Source organism: Ostrea edulis, chromosome 6, assembly GCF_947568905.1.
Source record: "Ostrea edulis chromosome 6, xbOstEdul1.1, whole genome shotgun sequence".
In the NCBI taxonomy this organism is placed as follows: Eukaryota; Metazoa; Mollusca; class Bivalvia; order Ostreida; family Ostreidae; genus Ostrea; species Ostrea edulis.
In genome coordinates, this window is record NC_079169.1 from 5,352,238 (window position 1) to 5,368,098 (window position 15,861).

A 15,861-nucleotide genomic window follows, 5' to 3' on the forward strand; every position below is an offset into this window, starting at 1 on the left:
GCACTTATCCGTTTGGTTCTTTTTCCTGGTGATATTCGGTCCATTCTTTATAATAACAATTATAATAAAGTACACATTTCAATACGGTTCATAATAATAGTGTGTAGAAAACTAAATCAAATTTCTTGATCCGCCCAATCAATAAAAACAGCCACAAGGTCTACCGTCCTCAAGCACCATGATGACCGTAAGTCCTATAGAATAACTGGTTTCGGACATTATTTGCAACAATTCCAAAATGACATTACTCTTAAAGTTAGTATTCAAGGTAATCACACCTTTATATAACAGGATTTCAATCTTTCAGATTTGCTACGACAACTGAGCGAATCCACGAAGTAGACTCTAGTCCCCGTTATTCACCGGGACCTGTTTAACACGCATAGTACTATATAGAACTATGCAATTTTCAGAACTCAGGCGCGGATAGGAAGAGTGACTGTGTGTATTTCTGGCATACATGATATTCTATCTTGGAGTCACTGGTGGAGCATATTTGCATTCAGCATTTCTGCTTTCGCTGCACAGGAGGTTTGCAGACTCACAATTTGTAGCACTGATTCCAGAGTGTTAGACGTGCTCATTAGCTTTACATTCTAATTAAGAAATGGTGATCAGACAAATGTATGGGGTGGCATTGACAAGGCATCGTTCATTGTAGATGTACACTTATTTTACAAAGCACATATACTTTGTTAGAGTAGATTTTGTGACATGTATCGCTTCTTATCATATCTCCCTTCGCTTTCTGTGGATATACAAGTGTACATCAAAGTCTCATTGCCGCTAATAACAATTTATGGTTTACATCATACATCATTCAAAAGTTCGTTCCAACTTAACATGGAGCGCCAAATTAACACTCAAATAATTGAAGATATCTTTAATTATTTGAAAATATCTACAATTCAATTATTGCGCGCATCAAATCTATTAGTACCCCCACCAATTTAATTTTGCTCGCAATGCTTGAATTAAATTGATGAGAGCAATAATTCATTTGATGCGCGCATTAATCAATGTAGTGGAATAATTTAATTTGGAGCTCGGTATAAATAATTTGATGATCTCTTGAGTCAATCGAAGATATCTTTAATTATTTACAACGATTAGTATAAGGAATTAATGCGCGAATATCTTTAATTATTTACAACGGTTTCATATAAGGAATCAATGTGCGCATCAATTTTTTTTAAGAGAGCAACAATTCAATTCAAGATACCATTAATTTAATTGTGGATATGTTGAATTAAAGATAGATCTTATGAGATGGTTGTTCTGTCTAAAAGAATCATTGCGCGCATCAATTGAATTAATTCTATCATTCGAGTAATAATTGAATTATTGCGCGCATTTTAAAGAGGTTCGCACCTGACATTTGGAGTAATGTCATTTGGGGGGGATGTATTTTCAATTTCTACGTTGAAGGAGAATTGGGAAATTGAAAAGAAAAAGTGGGGTCGCAATGCTTGTTATTGAGCTACAGTGTTCTAAACATGACCTTTTTGTACTTAAAATTTATTCAATTAAACTTATTTATCTGTTGGTGTCAACACAATATAAGCAACACAAATCAACCATTACATAAAATAGATACATAACCATGCCTTCTAACAATACAGATAAAAAAAATTAATAGTAGTAATGGAAATAAATAATGCGCTTGGTATATGAAAAAATTCACGATATCAAATTTGAGAGTTTAAAAAGATATATTAGGAGTAGTGTCAATTTCTAAATTTTCACATAATTTTCAAGGTCTTGTATTATAATTTGAAAATGGATCTTTAAAAAAGTGGGGGTTGGAGACCTAATTTTTAAATCGTTGGCGAAAATAATGAATTCTTATACAAAATCTCGAGTAAATTAATTTAAACTTTTATTGAGAATCGGTGTTCTATTTGGAAAAATATATTAACCAAATTAATAAATTACAACATTTGATCTAGTTCCAAGTATCACATACTTGTATCATATATTATGAAACTGAAGTACATGTATAGTATAAAGATATGTTAGATGAAACAAAAACTGTAATATCACGCAGATTTATAACTTTTTGAGTAATTAATCCTTCCGTCACAAAATGTAGTCCCTGCAAAACCCTTACGAAGTTTGAATTGACACAATTTTTTTCAACCGGATAAGGTACAGTAATAGATTTGTAATATGCTTGCACCAATGGAATCAGTATTGAACCAGTAAATACTTGCAGCGTCCTGCGCAGTTGTGCTCAAAAGCTCAGGAACTAACTTCCTTAATTGAATTGATGTGTGAATTGAATTATTGCTCACTTTCAGTGGATGTCATCAATTCATTTGATGAGAGCAATATTTAAATTATAGCGCGCATCAATCCAGCAGAATAATTAATGTTATCACCAATTCAATTTATGCGCGGGGTAATTCAGAATTGAAGATACATGTATCAATAATTATTTGAAGAGATCTTTAATTAAATTAGTGTGTGCATCAAATTAATTTTTTGGTATCTTTAAATAATTAAAGATAAATGTATCTTCAATTCTGAATTACTCCGCGCATTAATTGAATATCATTTGAGTTTATGTTAATTTGGCGCTCCATGAACTACAAATAGTAATGGTTAAATAGCCATGCATCAAACATATAATTCACACTGATTAACACAAATATATCTCCTCAATATGTAAATATAACGAATTGTGATATCAATGATGAGTACATATTCGCTAGCCAATGATTTTGTCTAGGTCACCTACACGTTTGTCAAAGCAGTGTTCTACGAGACAAATTGGGGAGTCAAATGGCTTGCATGACCTAGGCTAGCCAGTGGTTCCGATCCGTTAACTTCATCTTTACGTGGACACGTGTCTGGCGAGTCTGCCATGGTTATAAAAAAAACACCTCAATTTTGTGTAATCCTAATAGGTTAAAGTTTCCTTCGAACTTTAGTCTATTCTATCAATTCATATTTTTGGCAATCGGATTGATGCAGAGACCCATTAACATTGTTCGTAGCCTGTGTCCTTAAGCGGCCCCATTCAGAGGGCGTGTGTACGAAGGAAGGAACTGTTATTTGTATATCATCCAATCAGAAGGCGTGAGGAGGATGGCGTGGGATTCAGAAGACGTTAGAATCATTAATAACTAGAGGGGAGTACGTGTACTACGTATAACGGAGCTGTATATCTATGTCTTAGGTCACCAGATTTTGTTGGAAAAGAAAAACCGTGCGTTCTCCTGCGAAATCTGTTAACTTTCAGTAGAATGAAATATTTATTTTTCCACTGTACAGTTTTGGTATTAATGGTGTATATAGATGTCTGTTAGAATTATACATATTGCAGGATACAATGAGAGATCGAATGGCTTACCTATATAGTGTTCTTATAAATATGTGATCACACGTCTTTGTTATATATATAAACGGAGACACTTTTGACATTTTTTCCTCTCACTCCAGATTTATATCGCTTCATAATTTGTTATCAGTATGTTAAGATGTTATATGTTTGATAGATTACATTTTTATTCAGTATTATTGAATTACCATATCACCATTGTTGGAAATAAATATCATAGTAACACATTGGTTTGGATATTGCTAAGTATCAACAACTTTTATTTTTACAAACTCCGCGTCTACGCAAGCCCCCAGAAGCTCCTGGATTAAAACATATTTTATAGGGCTTGAAATATGTGTCCTATTTTTGATAAGGTGAAATTAATAAAATGACGCAAATTCAAGGGTTTTGGGGAAAAATTAAGTTCTCCCTATAAAGTAATTCAAGAATTCAAAAGATTTCGCCATTTTTTTCTCCGGGAGTGGAAGAAATTATTGCTTCTTTAATCGTTTAGTACATTTTTCTAAACAAGATACCACGATTTACCTTACATTTGAAAATTTTAGGGGGGCGTGCGGTGCGCCCCCTTAAATCCACCACTGATCTATATATATTTTTTAATTGACAGAAATGAGGCATATTCATCCATGTAGAATAAGAAAAATATTTCTGCTAAATTAACATGAAAGTATCTATGGCATTAATAGAAATACATCTCTTGAAATACATGTACGCATAATATACGCATAATATATCAATCATTACAAATTCTTGCAAATATGCAGTAACACGTGCTGAAAGAGGATTCAATAGTTACAGACTTAATTATTCCTCAAAATCAACCCGAAAGTATCCACTTTCTTGATTTCGGGTAATTCCTTCATAAATCAGAGCGTCGATTGGAAACACTAGGACCATCTCGCGCCTCTGATTACGCCAATCACCGTTATAAAACAAACCCAGCGAGATAGCTAGGATTCAGGGCGGTTATTTCTATGTGCTCTCCAAGATCCACGAGCAATGGCCACGATAAATTTCTTCGTAATCGGATTTGAAGTCAATAAGAATTTATTTTTATCCAAAAAAAAAAAAAAAAAAAAGAAGAGGGTTTTGTCAATAGTGCCAATAACACACTTTTCATTATCGGATTTCTCTCAACAGATCGAGGATCTCGTCCGTTTTTCTCTTCTTGCAATCTCTGATCTATTACCGTAGCTTCACAAAAATTCGTCGCGATGTGTTACATTCGCACCCCCAGAGTCCTGTGTCTGGGACCACACTCCCTATAGACACAATAGTTATTTCTAAAAATGCGCAATTATAATGGAAACAGGCCCACTTCGTCTATAGTAATATCACCAACCCGACGTTAAAATTAATACAATCAGTCAACGCGCTAACAAACGATTCGAAGGGAAAATACATCGGTCAATCTCACTTATGTTGAAATACGAAAATACCTCTAGACTTGGACTCCCACTTCTTTTTTTAGTATAAGCTCAATGTATAAATTTCACAAATTTTCTTTTAGAATATATTCGAAAACGAACGATAATGTAGGAAACAAATTGAAAGGACCCCCCCCCTTTTTTTTTTTTTATTGAAGATGCATGGTCATTCCTAATTAAACTATATCGCTTTAATTTAAGTACACTTTAAACTTATGACAGGAAATGATTTGTTGTAAAATAACAATCGAAATGATACAGTTAGGTAGAATAGAAAACCATATTTTTGTTTATATAATCATATAATATCCTTGAATACGGTAACAATTTTGAAATTTTCTCGAATTGAGAAATGTGGCGTTTTCATTCAAGGTCTGCGTCAAAATAAACAGACCACAGTCCACTGCAGTGTCTGATCTATTTATTTTGTAGAAATTTATACAGATGTCTGATTGGTTGTGCGTTGATCGATACGTCAGAATTGATACTATGAAACGAAGAGGATTTAGATAACATGAAAGGTGAAAATAACGAACAGTGATCAATCTCACAATTCCTTTAAGGAATACAAAATAGAGTTGGGCAAACATGGACCTTTGGATATACCATAGGTGGGATCCGGTGCCTTGGAGGAGTAAGCATCCCCTGTCGACCGCTTGTAAACACCCTCCGTGAGCCCTACAATTGTATATCTTAACCAGGTAAACGGAGTAATCCGTAGTCACAGTCAGTGCGCCAAGAATGGTCTAACAATCGGTTTAAACATTTCAGACAGCAATTGACCCAAAGATAGGTTGTATAGGCAAAATAGATCATTATAACGACCATAGAATTTGCTAAATGCTGACTTTAAACGATACATGTAGTAAAGAATGGTGCTGTGTTCCGTAGCACCTTCAAAGATGCCCACATTTCAAAAGCAATATTTACATGACATAAAAATGACAATCCTTGGAACATTTCTTCTATATATATCATAACTGAATAACTTTCCTGTGCATGTTATTAATATTATTATCGTTATTATTATTTTTGCACATATTTTAGGAATACCGACATTTCTATACCATTGTTTAAAAATATCGTTCTTCCTCCTTTATTGTCATAGGTCTCTTATCATTAGAGATCTGGCCTCAAGACAATAAATAGTATTTAGCCAAACTTTTAATTACTTATCTCGCACATATAATTACAAAACATGTTGGTTTATAAAAAAAACCAAGAGGACCAGGGGCCACATTGCTCACCTGAGCAACAGTTCCTAGCAATAAACAAGCTTGAGCAAAACTATCATTATAGGTTCAGAAAAATCTTTTCAAAGGTAACAACTAAAAATCATCAATTATCAAACTTGACCACAAATTTATTGATTATTATTTGCCCTTGTAGAATGGTATGACCTTTCATCTAAGGATACTTTATGCCATTTATTTTGGTTCCCTTCGCATGTAAAACTTTGATCCCCTATTGTGGCCCCACCCTAACCCCAGGGGGTCATGATTTTTCCACTTTCTCAGAGCGATGTAAATTTCAGCTCTTCTGGTCCAGTGGTTCTTGAGCCCACCTTATTTTTGCATTTTTTGTGATTATCTCCCCTTCGACAGGGACATGACCCATCATTTGAACAAATTTGAATTCCCTTCACCTAAGGACGATTTGTATCCAGTTTGATTGAAATTGGTCCAGTAGATTTGGAGACCCTCGGAGGCCATGATCTGAACAGATTTTCCCTAGATATATTCGAATGTAAAACTTTTATCTCCTATTGTGGTCCCAGCATACTCCCCCCCCCCCCCCCCAACTTGAATTTCCACTATGTCAGGAAGCTCTCATGTATTTTTTTCCAGCTTTTCTGGCCCACATGTTCTTGAGAAGAATATTTTACGTTTAAGATCTGCTATTGACGAGCCATGCATGTTATATTGTACATCGTGGTGTACACACATATATCAATTACAATATATTTTGTTGAGATTTAGTAGCCAATTGGTCAGCTTCATAAAAAGGATTATTAATTTTTTCAAAATCTCTAAAGATAATTTTACACAGGGCACATTTTTATCATAAAAGTTTAATTTCACATCCTTCTAACTTGGGTCTAATACCCTATATTTGAAAGTATGTTGAGAAAAAAAATGATAGGATAGATTTCTTTTACATCATGCACAGTAAGAGGTTTTATTCCTTGGAACAAAATACATATATTAAAGTTTTAAAAAACATTGAATTTGAGGGAAAATTTTCGTATCTGTTTGGAACTACCTAAAGTCTGGGATTTTACTCAAATAAAAGAAAACTCAATCGAGAAACCCAGGTTTGGTGTATTCAGAAGCTACAGAATTATACACGTAGTTCACAGGTTTTTAGAGAAAACTAAAGAGTACTGCAAAGTGCAAACTATATAACAAAAGTTTTCATATCAATCTATCTTTGAATGTGTTAGGTATATAAACCAATATTAGATTTTTAGCAGAGTCCTTATTTTACTCTGTACACCGTCACAAACATGGATTTTCCACCAGTTTCTTCCTAAAGACAAAAAATCGACTTTTCTATACGCTTTATGGCTTCATAAATTGGCGATCCCACGCGTGAACCACAATCAAATGAAGAACCGTGATATAAACTCTATATTTATGTGAAATTAGTTGTGGGTCACGCAGGGTGCCCGTGATTGAGAACCGTGACATACTCTATATTTATGTGAAATTAGTTGTGGGTCACGCAGGGTGCCCGTGATTGATATTTTAGACAATTTTCAAAGAAATTGCAACAAGAGGCCCATGGGCCACATCGCTCACCTGAGTCACCTTGGTCCATATCAGAAGACTTTCCATATATATTTGCACGTAAAACCGTAGTCCCTATTATGGCCCCAACCTACTCCTGGAGGCCATGGTTTTTGCAAACTTGAATCTACACTATGTCAGAAAGCTTTCATGTAAATGTGACCTTCTTTGGCCCAATGGTTCTTGAGAAGAATATTTTAAAAGATTGTTCCTATATATTTGTATGTAAAACTTTGATCCCCCTTGTGGCCCCATCCGACCCCCGGGGGCCAGGATTTTAACAATTTAGAATCTGGACTATATCAGGAAGCTTTCATATAAATCTTAGCTTTTCTGGCTCAGTGGTTCTTGAGAAGAAGATTTTTAAAGATTTTTCCTATATATTTGTATGTAAAATTTTGATCCCCTATTGTGGCCCCATCCGACCCCCGGGGACCATGATTTTAACAATTTAGAATCTGGACTATATCAGGAAGCTTTCATATAAATTTTAGCTTTTCTGGCTCAGTGGTTCTTGAGAAGAAGATTTTTTAATTACCCTACTCTATTTTTACCTTTTCTTGATTATCTCCCCTTGGAAGGTGGCCTGACCCTTTATTTTTAACAATTTAGAATCCCCTTTACCTAAGGATGCTTTGTGCCAATTTTGGTTGAAATTGGCCCAATGGTTTTTGAGAAGTCAAAAATGTTAAAAGTTTACAGACGGACAGACAGACGGACGGACGCCGGACTACGGGTGATCAGAAAAGCTCACTTGAGCTTTTAGCTCAGGTGAGCTAAAAATCACTAACTTTATGACATCATACTTCAAACTAGAAATCCACCATCATCATCCAATTTAATTAATGGTCGCATGTAGTCCTTTTTGATTGGGGTACCTCTTATAGCCACTATATAACCTGACCTAAATTTTCCTGGGATTGTGAGCTGCATAGTCTACAACTACAGATCTCTTTTACGCCCGTCTTTAAACAGGACGTATCATGGTACAGCGATGTCTGTAGGTCCGTCCGTTCGTGGTTTTCTGTTTCTATTTTCATTTCTCTTTCACGGCACATATCCAGCTTCTTGGTGGATCACTCTAGATCGTGTTGCAATTTTGATCAATTTCGACCACTTGCAGGAGTTTTGCCCCTTTATTTGAAAATTATTGTTATGTGGAGGGTACATGATTTGTCCAGCTAATCCCTCTCACAATTTTCAAGTGAGGACCATCTTGTTTTACAGAGTGTTTGTATGGATATTGAAGATGTGCATGTGGCAAGGATTTTCATTTTCTTAAATTTTTGAGAAAATTACAGGTTGTTGAACTTAATCCGTTTTGAGAAAATATTGCAAAGAGAGTACATGATTTGTTCAGTGAACTCAGTTTTCAAATGAAAACCTTCTTATTTTACAGTGTGTTTATATTGGTATTGAAGATGTGCATGTGGCAAGGATTTTGATTTCCTTCAATTTTTTGAGAAACTACAGGTTGTTGAATGTAGTCAGTTTTGAGGAATTATTACAATGAGAGTACATGATTTGTCCGTTTTTCCTTCCACCGTTTTGAAGTGAGGACCTTCTTATTTTACAGAATATTTGTATGGGTATGAAAGATGCGCATGTGGCAAGGATTTTGATTTCCTTAAACTTTTAACAAAACTACAGGTTATTGAACTTGGTTAGTTTTGAGGAATTATTACATAGAGATTACATGATTTGTCTGTTTTTCCTTCCACAACTTTTTTTATTTTACAGAGAATTTGTATGGGTATGGAAGATGTGCAAGTGGCAAGGATTTGGATTTCCTTCAATTTTTGAGAAAATCACAGGTTGTTGAACTTAGTCAGTTTTGAGGAAATATTCATATTATGGAAAGAAAGTATGTCACAGCCTGATGATGGCCGATACTACCTGAAGCAAAGTTCTACTTATGTCTTAAGAAAAACACCCTACGTAAGCATTTTGACGGGTGTATTGTGTATCGTTTGCGGTACTCTTGTTTATCATTATATCCACAGAGATAGGAAATATCTTAAGAGAAAAAATAAGCTTAAAGAGCACAGATTTTGATTTATGTAAAAATACTTTCCCAGACACATGAGAACATTTTGAATTAGTTTGCATAGACACGTACTGACAATAAAACAGATCAGTGTAATAAGACTTATCAGTGTACATATACAGAATATTTCATCAATCAGATTTTTAAAACATGGATAGATATATAAAAAAAAAAAAAAAAAAAAAAAAAAAAAAGGTTAGAGCAGATCTACATGTGTGGTAAATTGCTTCATTGTTTAAAAAGTATGTTTCAAACTTGGTATGCAAAATATAAAAAATAAATTTTACATTCTGTTTTTAATATCTTATGATTTACATTTACTAGTGTTTTGTCAGTAATAAGTCTACATTGTGTCAATGTATTATATTTCCTGATAAAAAAAAATTTGGCCTTTCAACTTGCCATAAAACATCTATCTACACGTACATGTATCAATATATACCATATAGCGGTTTTTTCCATAGGGTGATGAATTTGGCTTATTTCAGCGGTTAGATAGCTTTCTGCCAAAATTTCACTCACCAAATATGCACCCAATTGCGACTTCAGTTTTTACAATTATCATTATATTCACAGAGATAGGAAATATCTTAAGAGAAAAAAAATAAGCTTAAAGAGCACAGATTTTGATTTATGTAAAAATACTTTCCCAGACACATGAGAACATTTTGAATTAGTTTGCATAGACACGTACTGACAATAAAACAGATCAGTGTAATGATATATCTTCCATGTCTGCCAAAATTTATTCCGCTGAAATTATTAGCATACAAATGTACCTTTAAGCCAGCAAATTGCCAAATTTTAGACCAGTGGAAAAAACAACCACTATACGGTAATATATACAAACACAAAATATGAATTTATAAATACAAAATTACTCCTGCTTACATTGTTGTATGCCACCATAAATAACAGAAACAACCCAAACATTTATTACCTAAATATAAGTATATACACAATGTTTCTTGATCTGAAGAAACTGTGCATAGAACAACACTACACTTAATCATATTACCCTGTCATTATGAACAAATAACAATAACACAAAAAAAATAAGTCAGGTCACAGATTGTCATTTAGCCAAAATTTAAGTATATGTATATTTCTATTTTTAAAAAAAGATTTAAAGAATTACATCAAATCTATTTCATAGCAATCATTACATACTTAGAGATACATACAAAGGTTTTTTTTTCATTGTGACATAACAATAGCGATATCATGACTAGTTAATTATTACTGGTCCATAATGGATGACCAATGTCAAGCATACATCCCTTGCCGAACTCCTGGGGGTTTACCACTCAGAATTCCCATTTCCAAAATCTTCCGTTATTTCATTTCTGTATGTCATCACTAAGTATGTATTCTATGAAATATACATGTAACAAAACAAACCCTTGCTCATAGCACATCCTACATCTTTCCTCGACCAATATTAGTCCCCGGGCTGACGTTGGCTTATCAGATTGATATCGAGCGTGATTTGGTAAAGGGTATATATTATTCTCTATGTAACTCTATAATAGCACTATTGAAAACATGAACATTTTTTATGATTTGAAAATTTTGAGCATAAAAAATATGATATAATCTAAGACAATGCATGTATTAACTACATGAACACCTGTATTATAGAGCAAAATAGCCCTTCATACTTCATTTCTTTTATCGTATAACATGCTTTAAAAAACACATTCTAAAATTCATTTGAACCATAGATTTTGTACAGCACCTTCAATTGAGGACTTTGATTAATAGTATCTTGTAAAGAGATACCATATAGACCTTGGGAGAAATTTAACTGACTAGCAGTCTTACCAAAGACTTATAACAGATTAGGATTTCAGGACATTAATGGGACTGATTCATGATTTTCCTCAAAATTTTGTTTTTCACTTTAAATGATCAAAATATACTGTCTAATATGTTTAAAAGGTTTCACAAAAAAAATTAAGGTTATTCATCATGACAGAAGCTCATTATAGAAAGTTTATTATTTGTTTTGAAAACAAAGATTGAGGGGTGTTATTGTTTACGGGGTTTTCAAAATATTGATCCAAGTTTATTATACATATCACTTCTCAAGCATACTTTAGGTAAAATTTGTCATTTAAAAGTTAAAATTTGTGATTGTACAAAATGAAGATGCTTTAAATTACAAAATTAACGTTTCACTGATTTGTTTGTTTACATAAAAAGACTGGAGTCTTTGTTTACATAACACAGAATCAAAGCTAAGATACTGCTCTTATCCTTGCATTCAGAAGGTCCAAATTTTGGTTGTCAACATTAAATGAGCTATATTTTTAATTTTTAACACAAAAAATGAAAAACATTTCTTTCGAAAAACGTGAACCAGTCCCTTTAATTAACAGTTAATGAAAACAATAAAAAACTAGAGATTTTCGTAACTAGAGATTTTGTGGACTCCACACTAAGATAAAATACATAGTACAAGTAACAGGTATAAGCAGGCAATGGTTTTGACAATGTACTTATTTACAAATTGAGACTAGTCATAATACAGGTTTTAACAATGACGTCTTGGAAAACTCTCCATAAAAATAAGCTTATAATTCTATTATCAAATAAACAATAAAAAGCTCTTAACACTCCACTTGCAAATTATAATAATACTGAAAAAAACTTAAAATATTTCCATCCCATAATTCAAGCACTTTTGATTTACATGGGGGTGGGGTTAATCTGCTGCCACTAATCCAACAAACATTGAATGTAACTGAAGTGTTCCTAAGAACGTGTGTTGCCTGTGATGTCATCATTAATGTCATCATTAATTACAGATTAATTAAGTGGTCCTCTCATAAAGGAATACACAAATTAAATATCAAAGTCGTAGAATTTACCGCTACAAAGTTTTAAGATGGACGGACAGACAAAGTAATCCCTTAAATGTCCCCATGAAAGTGAGGCAGATATTCACATATACAGCGCAATAAGTAGAAGAAGCAAACAACCCATACATGGCAAGTTTAGCAGACTTCAATTTTAGTAACCAATCATTATGGATTCCCTCAGCTTCTTCATGAATCTGTCCAAATTGACCGGGGCAAAATCAACAGCATCCTCAGTATCCTGTGGTGAAATCAAACACAAAATTTGTTTAGATTGGTAATTTCATATTCATGTATTTTTTTAATAACAGCACAATTATGGTTCACTTAGGACCTTATTTCATCCCCACGAGATTTAAAAAAAAAAAATCCACCATAGATGATGCAGCTCACTTTTCAGCATAAATAAAATTCTAATAAGTAAAATAATATGTACATGTATGATAGAGATGCAATTTTCATTCTAAACAGACAAATGAAAGGTGAAGATAACGAACAGTGATCAATCTCATGACTCCTATAAGCAATACAAAATAGAGAGTTGGGCAAACACAGACCCCTGGATTGATTGATTGATTGATGTTTTCCGTCATACTCAACAATTTTTCAGTTATCTGGTGGCGCCCAGTTTTTTAATGGTGGAAGAGAGAACCCTGGACAATATTTTGCATAGAGAACAATCTGTGGTCCCATTTTCCCACATGCTGATTGATAGAATGACTAATAAAACATGATGCAATGTTACTTCTTTAATAAGATGTACTTATCAATATATCTAAACTCTTTGTAATATACAGTATGATGCAATATGTATTCATACATATTTGTGTTTTACTGTATATTCACACAAAAGCATATTTTTCTATAACCTATATTGTAACTTTACTACAAATTTCATCTATTTCCTTTACTACTCTTCAATGCAGAATTTCTTTCCATTTTGAAACATGGTCATTATACAATGTACTACTTAATGATTTTAAGTTAATTAGCACAGAGCAATACTTTTAATATTTGATTCAACAGAACACAACTCCACATAACTTTGGTTTGATTTCAGTTACTTGTCCAAAACCAAGAGCTCCACAAGGAAGGGCATATCCCCTCGCAATGAGTGTCTCCAAGCTATTCCTATGAATTCACGTAGTGACCTTGACCTTTTGACCCCAAAATGAATAGGGTTCTTCCTCTGTGGATAACAGAGATACTTGTGGAGTATCAAATTAATCAAGCAAAAATGTGGCTTGTGGAGTGTTTAGAAGCTTTTTCTATGAAGTCCCATAGTGACCTTTTGACCCCAAAATCAATAAGGTTCTTCATCTCTTGATAACAAAGGTTCATGTGAATTATCAAATCACTCAAGCATGAAATGTGGTCCGTAGAGAGCCTACATTGAACGTACAGTGTTACACGCACACATACTCAATGCCCAATTACTGTATCCCCTCTTGCAAGGGAAATAATAAAATCCTTGTGAAACTTCATGGCAAGTGCATTTATTATGCTTTCAACAAATATGTTTTTGATTGAAAATTATTATTTACAATTTTTTATGTGGTTTTCTATAGAATAAATTTTAAACAAGAGGCCCATGGGCCACATCGCTCACCTGAGTCACCTTGGTCCATATCAGAAGATTTTCCATATCTATTTGCATGTAAAACCGTAGTCCCTATTATGGCCTCAAACCTACCCCTGGAGGCCATGGTTTTTGCAAACTTGAATCTACACTATGTCAGAAAGCTTTCATGTAAATATGAACCTCTTTGGCCCAATGGTTCTTGGGAAGAAGATTTTTAAAGATTTTCCCTATATATTTGTATGTAAAACTTTGATCCCCTATTGTGGCCCCATCCTACCCCAGGGGGGCATGATTTCAACAAACCTGAATCTGCACTATATCAGAAAGCTTTCATATAAATCTCAACTTTTCTGGCTTAGTGGTTCTGGGAAGAAGATTTTTAAAGATCTTTTCTATATATTTGTATGTAAAACTTTGACCCCCTATTGTGGCCCCATCCGACCCCCGGGGGCCATGATCTTAGCAATTTAGAATCTGGACTATATCAGGAAGCTTTCATATAAATCTCAGCTTTTCTGGCTCAGTGGTTCTTGAGAAGAAGATTTTAAAAGATTTTTCCTATAAATTTGTATGTAAAACTTTGATGCCCCCCCTTGAGGCCCCATTCAATCCTCGGGGTCCATGATTTTAATGAACTTGAATCTGCACTATATTAAAAAAAAAACAAAAAAAAACGAAAAAAAAAACCAAAAAACAAACAAAAAAAAACAAAAAAAACAACTTTGGCCTCCTATTGTGGCCCCATCCGACCCCCGGGGGCCATGATTTTAACAATTTAGAATCTGCATTATATAAGGAAGCTTTCATATAAATCTCAGCTATTCTGGTTCAGTGGTTCTTGAGAAGAAGATTTTTAAAGATTTTCCCTATATATTTGTATGTAAAACTTTGATCCCCTATTGTGGCCCCATCCGACCCCAGGGGGCCATGATTTTAACAATTTAGAATCTACATTATATAAGGAAGCTTTCATATAAATCTCAGCTTTTCTGGCTCAGTGGTTCTTGAGAAGAAGATTTTTAAAGATTTTCCCTATGTATTTGTATGTAAAACTTTGATCCCCTATTGTGGCCCCATCCGACCCCCGGGGGCCATGATTTTAACAATTTAGAATTTGCATTATATAAGGAAGCTTTCATATAAATCTCAGCTTTTCTGGCTCAGTGGTTCTTGAGAAGAAGATTTTTAAAGATTTTCCCTATATATTTGTATGTAAAACTTTGACCCCCTATTGTGGCCCCATCCGACCCCCGGGGGCCATGATTTTAACAATTTAGAATCTGCACTACCTAACAAAGCTTATCTATAAATTTCATCTTTTCTGGCTCAGTGGTTCTTGAGAAGAAGATTTTTTAATGACCCTACCCTATTTTTACCTTTTCTTGATTATCTCCCCTTGGAAGGTGGCCTGGCCCTTTATTTTAACAATTTAGAATTTCCTTTACCTAAGGATGTTTTGTGCCAACTTTGGTTGAAATTGGCCCAGTGGTTGTTGAGAAGAAGTTGAAAATGTGAAAAGTTTACAGACGGACGGACGGACGCCGGAATACGGGTGATCAGAAAAGCTCACTTGAGCTTTCAGCTCAGGTGAGCTAAAAAGTGAAAATCATACACAGGCAGACATTTGTTCCAAATGGAAATTAATGATTGATTGAATATTGTTTAACGCTCCTCTCGAGAATTTTTCACTCATAAAGAGACGTCACCATTGCTGGTGAAGGGCTGCAAAATTTGGGCCTATGCTCAATGCTTATGTCCATTGAGCAGGGAGGGATCTATATGATGCCACACCTGCTGAGACACAGGACC

At 34.1% G+C, this 15,861-nt stretch overlaps 2 protein-coding genes across 8 annotated transcripts in view; one reads left to right on the top strand and one right to left on the bottom strand.

The window, feature by feature from the left end:
• Positions 1-3,551, top strand: part of LOC125646018 (calmodulin-A-like) — a 50,203-nt gene extending 46,652 nt beyond the window's left edge. For both annotated transcript variants that reach the window (XM_048872128.2, XM_048872129.2), the window contains exon 5: positions 308-3,551. In XM_048872128.2, coding sequence (XP_048728085.1) covers positions 308-342 — 35 coding nt within the window. In that variant the 3' untranslated portion in view covers positions 343-3,551. The remainder of the gene's footprint in view (positions 1-307) is intronic.
• Positions 3,552-9,602: 6,051 nt separating this feature from the next.
• Positions 9,603-15,861, bottom strand: part of LOC125646012 (uncharacterized) — a 36,853-nt gene continuing 30,594 nt past the window's right edge. For all 6 annotated transcript variants that reach the window (XM_048872115.2, XM_048872119.2, XM_048872118.2 and 3 more), the window contains exon 13: positions 9,603-12,711. In XM_048872115.2, the coding sequence (XP_048728072.2) occupies positions 12,625-12,711 (87 nt within the window). In that variant the 3' untranslated portion in view covers positions 9,603-12,624. The remainder of the gene's footprint in view (positions 12,712-15,861) is intronic.